The 13,218-nt window shown below is 40.2% G+C and overlaps 1 protein-coding gene across 3 annotated transcripts in view; it reads right to left on the bottom strand.

The window, feature by feature from the left end:
• radil (Ras association and DIL domains) overlaps positions 1-13,218 on the bottom strand; it is a 79,603-nt gene that overhangs the window by 60,432 nt on the left and 5,953 nt on the right. For all 3 annotated transcript variants that reach the window (XM_061984217.1, XM_061984218.1, XM_061984219.1), the window contains exons 2-4: positions 1,329-1,413; positions 1,051-1,168; positions 287-794 (exon numbers count right to left, since the gene is read on the bottom strand). In XM_061984217.1, coding sequence (XP_061840201.1) covers positions 287-794; positions 1,051-1,134 — 592 coding nt within the window. In that variant the 5' untranslated portion in view covers positions 1,135-1,168; positions 1,329-1,413. The remainder of the gene's footprint in view (positions 1-286; positions 795-1,050; positions 1,169-1,328; positions 1,414-13,218) is intronic.

Below are 13,218 nucleotides of genomic sequence, written 5' to 3'. Positions count from 1 at the left end.
TGCAGATATCTGTTCATTCACATGCAAACGTAATGCAGTAGAAACATCTGTTTGTCCATTCACACACACACAAATATGGACGTCTGTTTGTCCATTCATATACACGCATAATGTACATATCTGTCTATGCTTTGCGCATAATGCAGATATCTGTTCATTCACATGCACACGTAATGCAGTACAAACATCTGTTTGTCCATTCACACACGCGGAAATCTGTCTGTCCATTTACATATGATGATTTTACCGAGATGATGTGTGTGTGTGTGTGTGTGTGTGTGCCCACCAGCAGTGATGGTGTCCTTCTCCTTGGCGTTGAGTTCCTCTACCTCTGCTCTCCTGCGCAGCTCAAAGCGGCGAGCGTGTCCCTCTCGAGGCTTCCACAGCTCCTGGAGCAGCAGCGGCTTCTCGTTGTCGCCGAGCGCACGGAGACATTCCGTCCGCCAGCCGCCACCGCCGCCAATCACGCCTCCTCCCTCCAAGCGTCCAATCACGTCGCACAGGACGTAGGAGTGGGCGGCGTCCTTGTTGAGCGAGTAGCGCTCCAGCGCCTCCTTGACCAGCTCCTGGGCGCTAGAGCGCGGCGTGGCCAAGACGCTCTTGTAGTTGGCGCCGCTGCAGATCTCGTCGCCAAAGATCTTCAGGACCCCCGGGGCGGAGCTCTGGTGGGAGAGCTCAGCCGGGTCGTCTTCCGGTCGCTCCGGGGGCTCGGTCGTGGAGCGGCGGTCCCCCCGCGTGTTTGTTCCCACCTCGGCTGGGACGCGGTCGCGATAGCTCAGAGTCCGGTAGAGAACCTGGCCGGTGCACGATAAAATGTTAGTTTGCTTTATTGTTCACCATTTCTGCCCCATTTTTACTGGACAAAAAGAAAAGGTCAAGTTTTTGGTGGTCATCATGCACATGGCTTATGTTCATTGGCCCATGGGGCACTTACAAGTGAGCCCTACAAATTCTGCCTAGTAACAAGCGGCCAATCAGATTTGTATTCTGTTTCAGATCAGGATTGCGGGATTCTTGTTAGTTTGTTGGCAATAAAAAATGATTTCTTACCTGCGTGAAGGTCCTGCTCTGGCGCTTCAGCCGGCTCTTGGAGGGCAGGGACATGCTGGCCCCGGAAGAAGAACCGTAGAACATTTTTGCTGCTGTCGGTCGCTCGCAAACTTCACGACTGATGATGACAAACAAAACTATCATTTATTACCTTTAAGATTCTTGGTTATGTTATCATGCATGTGTTAGTGTGTGTGTGTGTGTGTGTGTGTGTGTGTGTGTGTGTGTGTGTGTGTGTGTGTGTGTGTGTGTGTGTGTGTGTGTGTGTGTGTGTGTACCTTGTTGCAGTCACCAAGTGACGGTCACAGTTGAAAACCAGACATTTTATTCCAAAAAAAAAGTTTTCACTTGTTGGGTCTTGAGCTGAAACATAATTAGTTTATTTATAGTTATTAGATAGGACCTCGTCAAACACATCAGGATTATTGAACATTTCAAACTTTTCTTAGGTTTTACCTTTTTATTCTATTATTTTCTACTTTATTGAATGCTATTATTACTACTGTTATTATTAATATTTATTGCTTTGGTGTATCAATAAGTTATTTGTATCTTGTTTGTTCTTTATATACATTTTTTTTTTTTTAAGTTTTACATTCATTTATTTATTTAATTATGTTAATTCTAATTGTCAATGGTGCTGTGTGTGTGCCTGACTACGCGTGTGTGTACATGTGTGTATGTATTGTGTGTGTTTTCTTTTCTCCCCCTTTTAAACTGGTGTAAAATTATTTTGTGCTGCAACTTGTCTGTGTATGAAAAGTACATTATATATAAAGTTTTGATTGACGGATTGAACATCAACCACTTTTGAGTATATTTTGTTTACATCATAATTCTCAACATATTTTTTTTATGACAAACCATATCCAAAAAACAACACAAAAACATATACATATATGTGTATAATATATATATATATATATATATATATATATATATATATATATATATATATATATATAGACACACCATACTTGCCAACCTTGAGACCTCCGATTTCGGGAGGTGGGGGAGGGGGTTGGGGTGGGCGTGGTCGGACGGGGGCGTGGTTGGGGGCGTGGCTAAAAGGGGAGGAGTATATTTACAGCTAGAATTCACCAAGTCAAGTATTTCATAGGCCCTGCGATGAGGTGGCGACTTGTCCAGGGTGGACCCAGCCTTCCGCCCGATTGTAGCTGAGATAGGCTCCAGCGCCCCCCGCGACCCCGAAGGGACTAAGCGTTACAAAATGGATGGATGGATGGAAGTATTTCATAGATTATATATATATATATATATATATATATATATACGTATATATATATATGTATTTTATTATATATATATATATATATATATATATATATATATATATATATATATATATATATATATATATATATATATATATAAAATAAATACTTGAATTTCAGTGTTCATTTATTTACACATATACACACACATAACACTCATCTACTCATTGTTGAGTTAAGGGTTGAATTGTCCATCCTTGTTCTATTCTCTGTCACTATTTTTCGAACCATGCTGAACACCTCTGATGATGCATTCTGTGTGGCACGCACAATATTATACACTGTATATACATATATAAACATATACATATATATATACATATACATATAAATATACACATATACACACATATATATCCATCCATCCATTCATCCATCTTCTTCCGCTTATCCGAGGTCGGGTCGCGGGGGCAGCAGCTTAAGCAGGGAAGCCCAGACTTCCCTTTCCCCAGCTACTTCGTCCAGCTCCTCCCGGGGGATCCCGAGGCGTTCCCAGGCTAGGCGGGAGAGATAGTCTTCCCAGCGTGTCCTGGGTCTTCCCCGTGGCCTCCTACCGGTCCGACGTGCCCGAAACACCTTCCTAGGGAGGCGTTCGGGTGGCATCCTGACCAGATGCCCGAACCACCTCATCTGGCTCCTCTCGATGTGGAGGAGCAGCGGCTTTACTTTGAGCTCCTCCCGGATGACAGAGCTTCTCACCCTATCTCTAAGGGAGAGCCCCGCCACTCGGCGGAGGAAACTCATTTCGGCCGCTTGTACCCGTGATCTTGTCCTTTCGGTCATGACCCAAAGCTCATGACCATAGGTGAGGATGGGAACGTAGATCGACCGGTAAATCGAGAGCTTTGCCTTCCGGCTCAGCTCCTTCTTCACCACAACGGATCGATACAGCGTCCGCATTACTGAAGACGCCGCACCGATCCGCCTGTCGATCTCACGATCCACTCTTCCCCCACTCGTGAACAAGACTCCGAGGTACTTGAACTCCTCCACTTGGGGCAAGATCTCCTCCCCAACCCGGAGATGGCACTCCACCCTTTTCCGGGAGAGAACCATGGACTCGGACTTGGAGGTGCTGATTCCCATCCCAGTCGCTTCACACTCGGCTGCGAACCGATCCAGTGAGAGCTGAAGATCCTGGCCGGAGGAAGCCATCAGGACCACATCATCTGCAAATAGCAGAGACCTAATCCTGCAGCCACCAAACCAGATCCCCTCAACGCCCTGACTGCGCCTAGAAATTCTGTCCATAAAGGTTATGAACAGAATCGGTGACAAAGGGCAGCCTTGGCGGAGTCCAACCCTCACTGGAAACGTGTCCGACTTACTGCCGGCAATGCGGACCAAGCTCTGACACTGATTATACAGGGAGCGAACTGCCACAATAAGACAGTCCGTTACCCCATACTCTCTGAGCACTCCCCACAGGACTTCCCGGGGTACACGGTCGAATGCCTTCTCCAAGTCCACAAAGCACATGTAGACTGGTTGGGCAAACTCCCATGCACCCTCAAGGACCCTGCCGAGAGTATAGAGCTGGTCCACAGTTCCACGACCAGGACGAAAACCACACTGTTCCTCCTGAATCCGAGGTGGGTGGAAGGGGAAGCAGTGCAGTGTCAACACCGTGTATGGTGGGGATGGTGCTCTGCTGACCTCGACTGCGGATGTTGTGGATCGGTGGAGGGAATACTTCGAAGACCTCCTCAATCCTACCAGCACGTCTTCCTATAAGGAAGCAGGGCCTGGGGAATCTGTGGTGGGCTCTCCTATTTCTGGGGCTGAGGTTGCCGAGGTAGTTAAAAAGCTCCTCGGTGGCAAGGCCCCGGGGGTGGGTGAGATCCGCCCGGAGTTCCTTAAGGCTCTGGATATTGTGGGGCTGTCTTGGTTGACAAGACTCTGCAACATCGCGTGGACATCGGGGGCGGTACCTCTGGATTGGCAGACCGGGGTGGTGGTTCCTCTCTTTAAGAAGGGGAACCGGAGGGTGTGTTCCAACTATCGTGGGATCACACTCCTCAGCCTTCCCGGTAAGGTCTATTCAGGTGTACTGGAGAGGAGGCTACGCCGGATAGTCGAACCTCGGATTCAGGACACATATATATATATATATATATATATATATATATATATATATTACACACATATATAAACATATATTTACACACATATATATATATATATATATATATATATATATATATATATATATTACACACATATATAAACATATATTTACACACACATATATTCATACATATATAAACACACACAATTTATATGTATATATATGTATATATATATATATATATATATATATATATCCATCCATCCATTTTCTACCGCTTGTCCCATAGATGTATATATACTGTATGTACTGTATATCTATCTATATATTATATATATATATATATATGTATATATATATATATATATATATATATATATATATATATAGATAGATAGATAGATATACAGTACATACATATATCTATGGGACAAGCGGTAGAAAATGAATGAATGGATGGAATATATATATATATATATATATATATATATATATATATATATATATATATATATACACACACATATATATATTCACACATATATGCACACACACATATATATACACACATTTATATATATATATACATATATATACACACATTCATATATATACATACCCACATTTTTCTGTTATGTAATATTTTTAATATTTAATATTGTAATATCTAATCTGAAAGTACCACAGGTAACCTAATTTACTTGCACTTGTTTTTAATTGTTTTAATGTGTTTGTTATTGTTCTGTATGATGTTACTCTGAGGTTTTTATTCTCCATGGGATTTGTTTCCTGGATAAATAAAGGTTAAAGAAACAAATTAAAATTTAAAATATTATTTAGTATGGATTTTTCACTATCCATCCATCCATTTTCTACCGCTTGTCCCGTTTCACTATATTTAAATAAATTGCATGCACATTTTTCTTCAGTGTTGTAATTATGGTGCTGCATCCAAGCCACATTCAATAAGGAGGTGTGTTTGCGTTAAGGGCCACGCCCCCTCTGCAGGTGCTCAAAGGCATGGGACAGCAGGGAGTCCCCCGAATGCATCGGCGGCAGCCGTCAGGCGTCTGGACGCCCTTGCTGGACGGCAGCAGCCTGGGAGGTGTTGTTGGAGCTGACTCTGCAAGCCCACCGGGATAACGTGACTATTTTAAATGCCTGCTAATCCACGCTAATCTGGCTACTTGGCCGCAGTTAACTCAAGCCCAGGGCCAACACACACACACACACACACACACACACACACACACACACACACACACACACACACACACACACACATATAGGCGGGCCTACATTTTGCCTCAATGACCCACAAGATGGTGTTTACGGCGCTGACCTGCCAGCTCGCTTTATCCTATTGGACACTAGTAAACAAACACCATGCTAACTTAAACACAACTAAGACAATGCATTGAGGATTACACCTAAATACATGACAGTGAATCTTAGCAGTCATCAGATACCTTAGAAAATGGCGACTAGTACATGTAAAAAGTTGTGAAGTTTTTACAACTAATACTCGTCCAGGTTGAGTAAAATAGTAGCACACATCTGACCGACAAACTCGTGTTGTTCTTGGTTGTGTCTGAATCTGTCGAGATACTGTGACGTTATTGCGTGTCGTTCAAACATACATTTAGCATGTTTACTGTACTATGCTTGAACATACTTGCCAATCCTCCCGGATTTTCCGGGAGACTCCCGAAATTCAGCGCCTTTCCCGAAAACCTCCCGGGACAAATTTTCTCCCGAAAATCTCCCGAAATTCAGGCGGAGCTGGAAGCCACGCCCCCTCCAGCTCCATGCGGACCTGAGTGACGTCAGGTGCGCAACACCACGTAAATCGTTGGCCAACCAAAAAGTAACCCCAGTACGCTATAGCCAACATTCACCAGGAGATGGCAACAGACAAACATAGATCACTATTTCATTCCTCCCCTTTTAGAAATGTATAGAAGTTACTCAAAATAAATAAACAACCCAACCAAAAAATGCAGCAGCTCAATTAAAAAACTGTACTTAAGCCACATTCTTTTCTTTTCTTTTTTAGTACTGAACTCTTAACCCTCATTTGTAAAAAAAAAAAAAAAAATAACATGCTTATTATACAAACAGTATTTGTACACCCTTTAACACAGATTTTTATACTGTCTTCAGTTTTTTTGGTGGTACTCGAAACCTTTCTGGGTACCTGCGAAAGGGTGTTCAGCATGGTTAGAAAAATAGTGACAGAGAATAGAACAAAGATGGACAATTCAACCCTTAACTCAACAATGAGTAGATGAGTGTTATGTGTGTGTATATGTGTAAATAAATGAACACTGAAATTCAAGTATTTATTTTATATATATATATATTTATATATATATATATATATATATATATATATATATATATATATATATATATATATATATATATATATATATATATATATATATATATATATAATAAAATAGATATATATACAGGTAAAAGCCAGTAAATTAGAATATTTTGAAAAACTTGATTTATTTCAGTAATTGCATTCAAAAGGTGTAACTTGTACATTATATTTATTCATTGCACACATACTGATGCATTCAAATGTTTATTTCATTTAATTTTGATGATTTGAAGTGGCAACAAATGAAAATCCAAAATTCCGTGTGTCACAAAATTAGAATATTACTTAAGGCTAATACAAAAAAGGGATTTTTAGAAATGTTGGCCAACTGAAAAGTATGAAAATGAAAAATATTACAATACTCAATACTTGGTTGGAGCTCCTTTTGCCTCAATTACTGCGTTAATGCGGCGTGGCATGGAGTCGATGAGTTTCTGGCACTGCTCAGGTGTTATGAGAGCCCAGGTTGCTCTGATAGTGACCTTCAACTCTTCTGCGTTTTTGGGTCTGGCATTCTGCATCTTCCTTTTCACAATACCCCACAGATTTTCTATGGGGCTAAGGTCAGGGGAGTTGGCGGGCCAATTTAGAACAGAAATACCATGGTCCGTAAACCAGGCACGGGTAGATTTTGCGCTGTGTGCAGGCGCCAAGTCCTGTTGGAACTTGAAATCTCCATCTCTATAGAGCAGGTCAGCAGCAGGAAGCATGAAGTGCTCTAAAACTTGCTGGTAGACGGCTGCGTTGACCCTGGATCTCAGGAAACAGAGTGGACCGACACCAGCAGATGACATGGCACCCCAAACCATCACCCAACCATGCAAATGTTGCATTTCCTTTGGAAATCGAGGTCCCAGAGTCTGGAGGAAGACAGGAGAGGCACAGGATCCACGTTGCCTGAAGTCTAGTGTAACGTTTCCACCATCAGTGATGGTTTGGGGTGCCATGTCATCTGCTGGTGTCGGTCCACTCTGTCACACGGAATTTTGGATTTTCATTTGTTGCCACTTCAAATCATCAAAATTAAATGAAATAAACATTTGAATGCATCAGTCTGTGTGCAATGAATAAATATAATGTACAAGTTACACCTTTTGAATGCAATTACTGAAATAAATCAAGTTTTTCCAAAATATTCTAATTTACTGGCTTTTACCTGTATATATATATATATATATATATATATATATATATATATATATATATATATATATATGAAATACTTGACTTGGTGAATTCTAGCTGTAAATATACTCCTCCCCTCTTAGCCCCGCCCCCAACTACGCCCCCCCCCCCCACCCCCCACCTCCCGAAATCGGAGGTCTCAAGGTTGGCAAGTATGTGCTTGAATCTTATCATTCACGCAGTAACAACAACAATACAAGTAATAGCACAGATAACTGTTCTAGAATTCGCACACTCCTGAAACTGAAATAATCAGCAGTCAACAACTTTGCCTGCAGAACAATAATGCAAAAACTCAGTGTTTGATTCTTAGCATTCACACAATTTGATGCACAATATCATTGGTAACACCCGTCACTTGTCAGTTTTAATACTTTTGACGTGTGTTTTGGGTCATTGTCTTGTTGGAACACCCAACTGCACCTAAGACCCAACCTCCGGGCTGACATATTGCTGGGTATTGTGGCCAAACAGCTCAATTTTTGTTTCATCTGACCACAGAACTTTCCTCTAGAAGGTCTTATCTTTGTCCGTGTGATGTCAGATGAAACACAAAATGAGCTGTTTGGCCACAATACCCAGCAATATGTTTGGAGGAGAAAAGTTGAGGCCTTTAATCCCTTGAACACCATGCATAACGTCAAGCATGGTGGTGGTAGTATTATGCTCTGGACCTGTTTTGCTGCCAATGGAACTAGTGCTTCACAGAGAGTAAATGGGACAATAAAAAAGGAGGATTGCCTTCAAATTCTTCAGGACAACTTAAAATCATCAGCCCGGAGGTTGGGTCTTGGGCGCAGTTGAGTGTTCCAACAGGACAATGACCCCAAACACACGTCAAAAGTGGTAAAGGAATGGCTAAATCAGGCTAAAATTAAGGTTCTGGAATGGCCTTCACAAAGTCCTGTCTTAAATGTGTGGACAATGCTGAAGAAACAAGTCCATGTCAGGAAACCAAACACATTTAGCAGAGCTTTCACACCATAAAACGTCTGTCATTTCTTAGCATTAAAAGCTATAACACACACTAAGAATGCTTGACTCTCAGCAGTCAGGTCAATGATTGGGTGAATGCATGGAGGAGTCAAGCATTAACTGCCCGAGAGTTACTACTTGATTCTCTCAGCATTCACACAGTAAAGCCGCATCCAAGTGAATGTCTGACTCTCAGCATTCACACAATTCGCATTACTGTTTCTGTTTTTTTTCAGCATTCTCAAGACATATTATCACTGTGAATAGTTGACATTAAATTAAGTGACGGTCTCAACTTTCACACCATAAAACTTCTGTCATTTTTTAGCATTCTGCATTAAAAGTCGTAACAAATACGAAGAATGCTTGACCCCCAGCATTCAGATCAGGGATTGGGTGATTGCATAGAGTCTAGCATTAACTGCCCTAATGCTACTTGAGTCTATCAAACATTAAAGCAGCAGCAATGTGAATGTTTGACTCTCAGCATTCGCACATTTCTTTTCCTTACACTAGCATTACTGTTTTTGTTTCTTTCTGCATTCAAGACGTTTTATCACTGTGAATAGTTTAATCTCATCATTAGAGAGGGTGATGGTCTCAACTTTCACACCATAAAACCTATAACTGTAATTTTTTTAGCCCTTTGCATTAAAAGCTATAACAAAGACAAAGAATGCTTGATTCTCAGCATTCGGGTCAAGTCAAGCATTAACTGCCCTAATGCTACTTGATTCTCTCAGCATTCACACATTAAAACAGCATCAATGTGAATTGTTGACTCTTAGCATTAAATTAAGTGACGGTCTCAACTTTCACACCGTAAAACTTCTGTCATTTTTTAGCATTCTGCATTAAAAGTCGTAACAAATACGAAGAATGCTTGACCCCCAGCATTCAGATCAGGTATTGGGTGATTGCATAGAGTCTAGCATTAACTACCCTAATGCTACTTGAGTCTATCAACATTCACACATTAAAGCAGTAGCAATGTGAATGTTTGACTCTCAGCATTCGCACATTTCTTCTCCTTACACTAGCATTGCTGTTTTTGTTTCTTTCTGCATTCAAGACGTTTTATCACTGTGAATAGTTTAATCTCATCATTAGAGAGGGTGATGGTCTCAACTTTCACACCATACAACCTATAACTGTAATTTTTTAGCATTTTGCATTAAAAGCTATAAAGAATACAAAGAATGCTTGATTTTTCAGCATTCGGGTCAAGTCAAGCATTAACTGCCCTAATACTATTTCATTCTCTCAGCATTCACACATTAAAACAGCATCAATGTGAATTGTTGACTCTCAGCATTAAATTCTAAGTGATGGTCTCAACTTTCACACCATAAAACGTCTGTAATTCTTTCATAATTCTGCATTAAGTCATAACAAATATGAAGAATGCTTGACTCTCAGCATTCAGATCAGGGATTGGGCGATTGCATAGTCAAGCATTAACTGCCTTAATGCTACTTGAGTCTATCAGCATTCACACATTAAAGCAGCAGCAATGTGAATGTCTGACTCTCAGAATTCACAAACGTATTCTCCTTACACTAGCATTACTGTTTCTGTTTCTTTCTGCATTCAAGACATTTTATCACTGTGAATAGTTTAATCTCAGCATTAGAGAGAGCGATGGTCTCAACTTTCACACCATAAAACTTATATCTGTCATTTTTTAGCATCTTGCATTAAAAGCTATAACGAATACGAAGTCAAGCATTAACTGCCCTAATGCTACTTGATTCTCTAAGCATTCACACATTAAAACAGCGTCAATGTGAATTGTTGACTCTCAGCATTAAATTGAGTAATGGTCTCAACTTTCACACAGTAAAATTTTTGTCATTTTTTTAGCATTTTGCATTAGAAGCTGTAACAAATACGAATAATGTTTGACTGTCAGCATTCAAATCAAGGATTGTGTGAATGCATGGAGTCAAGCGTTAACTGTCCTAATGCTACTTGATTCTCTCAGCATTCACACATTAAAGCATGCATCAATGTGAAGGCTTGACTCTCAGCATTCACACATTTCTTCTCCTTAAACCTTAGCTTTACTTCCCCCCCCCCTTTTTAATTCAGCATTCTTAAGATGTTGTATCACTGAATAGTCGACTCTCTGCATTAGTGAGCGCGATCGTCTCAACTTTCACACCATAAAACTTATATCTGTAATTTTTTAGCATCTTGCATTAAAAGCTATAACGAATACGAAATCAAGCATTAACTGCCCTAATGCTACTTGATTCTCTCAGCATTCACACATTAAAACAGCGTCAATGTGAATTGTTGACTCTCAGCATTAAATTGAGTAATGGCCTCAACTTTCACACCATAAAACTTTTGTCATTTTTTTTAGCATTTTTCAATAGAAGCTGTAACAAATATGAATAATGTTTGACTGTCAGCATTCAAATCAAGGATTGTGTGAATGCATGGAGTCAAGTGTCAACTGTCCTAATGCTACTTGATTCTCTCAGCATTCACACATTAAAGCATGCATCAATGTGAAGGCTTGACTCTCAGCATTCACACATTTCTTCTCCTTAAACCTTAGCTTTACTTTCCCCCCCTTTTTTATTTCAGCATTCTTAAGATGTTGTATCACTGAATAGTCGACTCTCCGCATTAGAGAGCGCGGTCGTCTCAACTTTCACACCATAAAACTTATATCTGTCATTTTTTAGCATCTTGCATTAAAAGCTATAACGAATACGAAGTCAAGCATTAACTGCCCTAATGCTACTTGATTCTCTCAGCATTCACACATTAAAACAGCGTCAATGTGAATTGTTGACGCTCAGCATTAAATTGAGTAATGGCCTCAACTTTCACACCGTAAAATTTTTGTCATTTTTTAGCATTTTGCATTAGAAGCTGTAACAAATACAAATAATGTTTGACTGTCAGCATTTTTAATCAAGGATTGTGTGAATGCATGGAGTCAAGCGTCAACTGCCCTAATGCTACTTGATTCTCTCAGCATTCACACATTAAAGCAGCATCAATGTGAATGCTTGACTCTCAGCATTCACACATTTCTTCTCCTTAAACCTTAGCTTTACTTCCCCCCCTTTTTTTAATTCAGCATTCTTAAGATGTTGTATCACTGAATAGTCGACTCTCCGCATTAGAGAGCGCGATCGTCTCAACTTTCACACCATAAAACTTAAATCTGTCATTTTTTAGCATCTTGCATTAAAAGCTATAACGAATACAAAGTCAAGCATTAACTGCCCTAATGCTACTTGATTCTCTCAGCATTCACACATTAAAACAGCGTCAATGTGAATTGTTGACTCTCAGCATTAAATTGAGTAATGGTCTCAACTTTCACACCGTAAAATTGTTGTCATTTTTTAGCATTTTGCATTAGAAGCTGTAACAAATACAAATAATGTTTGACTGTCAGCATTCAAATCGAGGACTGTGTGAATGCATGGAGTCAAGCGTTAACTGTCCTAATGCTACTTCATTCTCTCAGCATTCACACATTAAAGCATGCATCAATGTGAAGGCTTGACTCTCAGCATTCACACATTTCTTCTCCTTAAACCTTAGCTTTACTTCCCCCTTCTTTTTTATTTCAGCATTCTTAAGATGTTGTATCACTGAATCGTCGACTCTCCGCATTAGAGAGCGCGATCGTCTCAACTTTCACACCATAAAACTTATATCTGTCATTTTTTAGCATTTTGCATTAAAAGCTATAACGAATACGAAGTCAAGCATTAACTGCCCTAATGCTACTTGATTCTCTCAGCATTCACACATTAAAACAGCGTCAATGTGAATTGTTGACTCTCAGTATTAAATTCGAGTAATGGTCTCAACTTTCACACAGTAAAATTTTTGTCATTTTTTTAGCATTTTGCATTAGAAGCTGTAACAAATACGAATAATGTTTGACTGTCAGCATTCAAATCAAGGACTGTGTGAATGCATGGAGTCAAGTATTAACTGTCCTTTAACTACTTGATTCTCTCAGCATTCACACATTAAAGCAGCATCAATGTGAATGCTTGACTCTCAGCATTCACACATTTCTTCTCCTTACACCTTAGCATTACTTTCCCCCCTTTTTTCTTTCAGCATTCTTAAGATGTTGTATCACTGAGTGAGTAATGGGCTCAACTTTCACACCGTAAAGCTTTTATGCGTATTCTTCATTAAAAGCTGTAACATAAATAATAGGATTCTTGACCCTCAGCATTCGGGTCAAGGATTGGGTGAATGCATTGATC

The sequence above is a fragment of the Nerophis lumbriciformis genome, linkage group LG25, assembly GCF_033978685.3.
Source record: "Nerophis lumbriciformis linkage group LG25, RoL_Nlum_v2.1, whole genome shotgun sequence".
NCBI lineage: Eukaryota > Metazoa > Chordata > Actinopteri > Syngnathiformes > Syngnathidae > Nerophis > Nerophis lumbriciformis.
The sequence above is the reverse complement of the archived record's forward strand: the minus strand, read 5'-3'. Positions and strand labels throughout refer to the sequence as shown.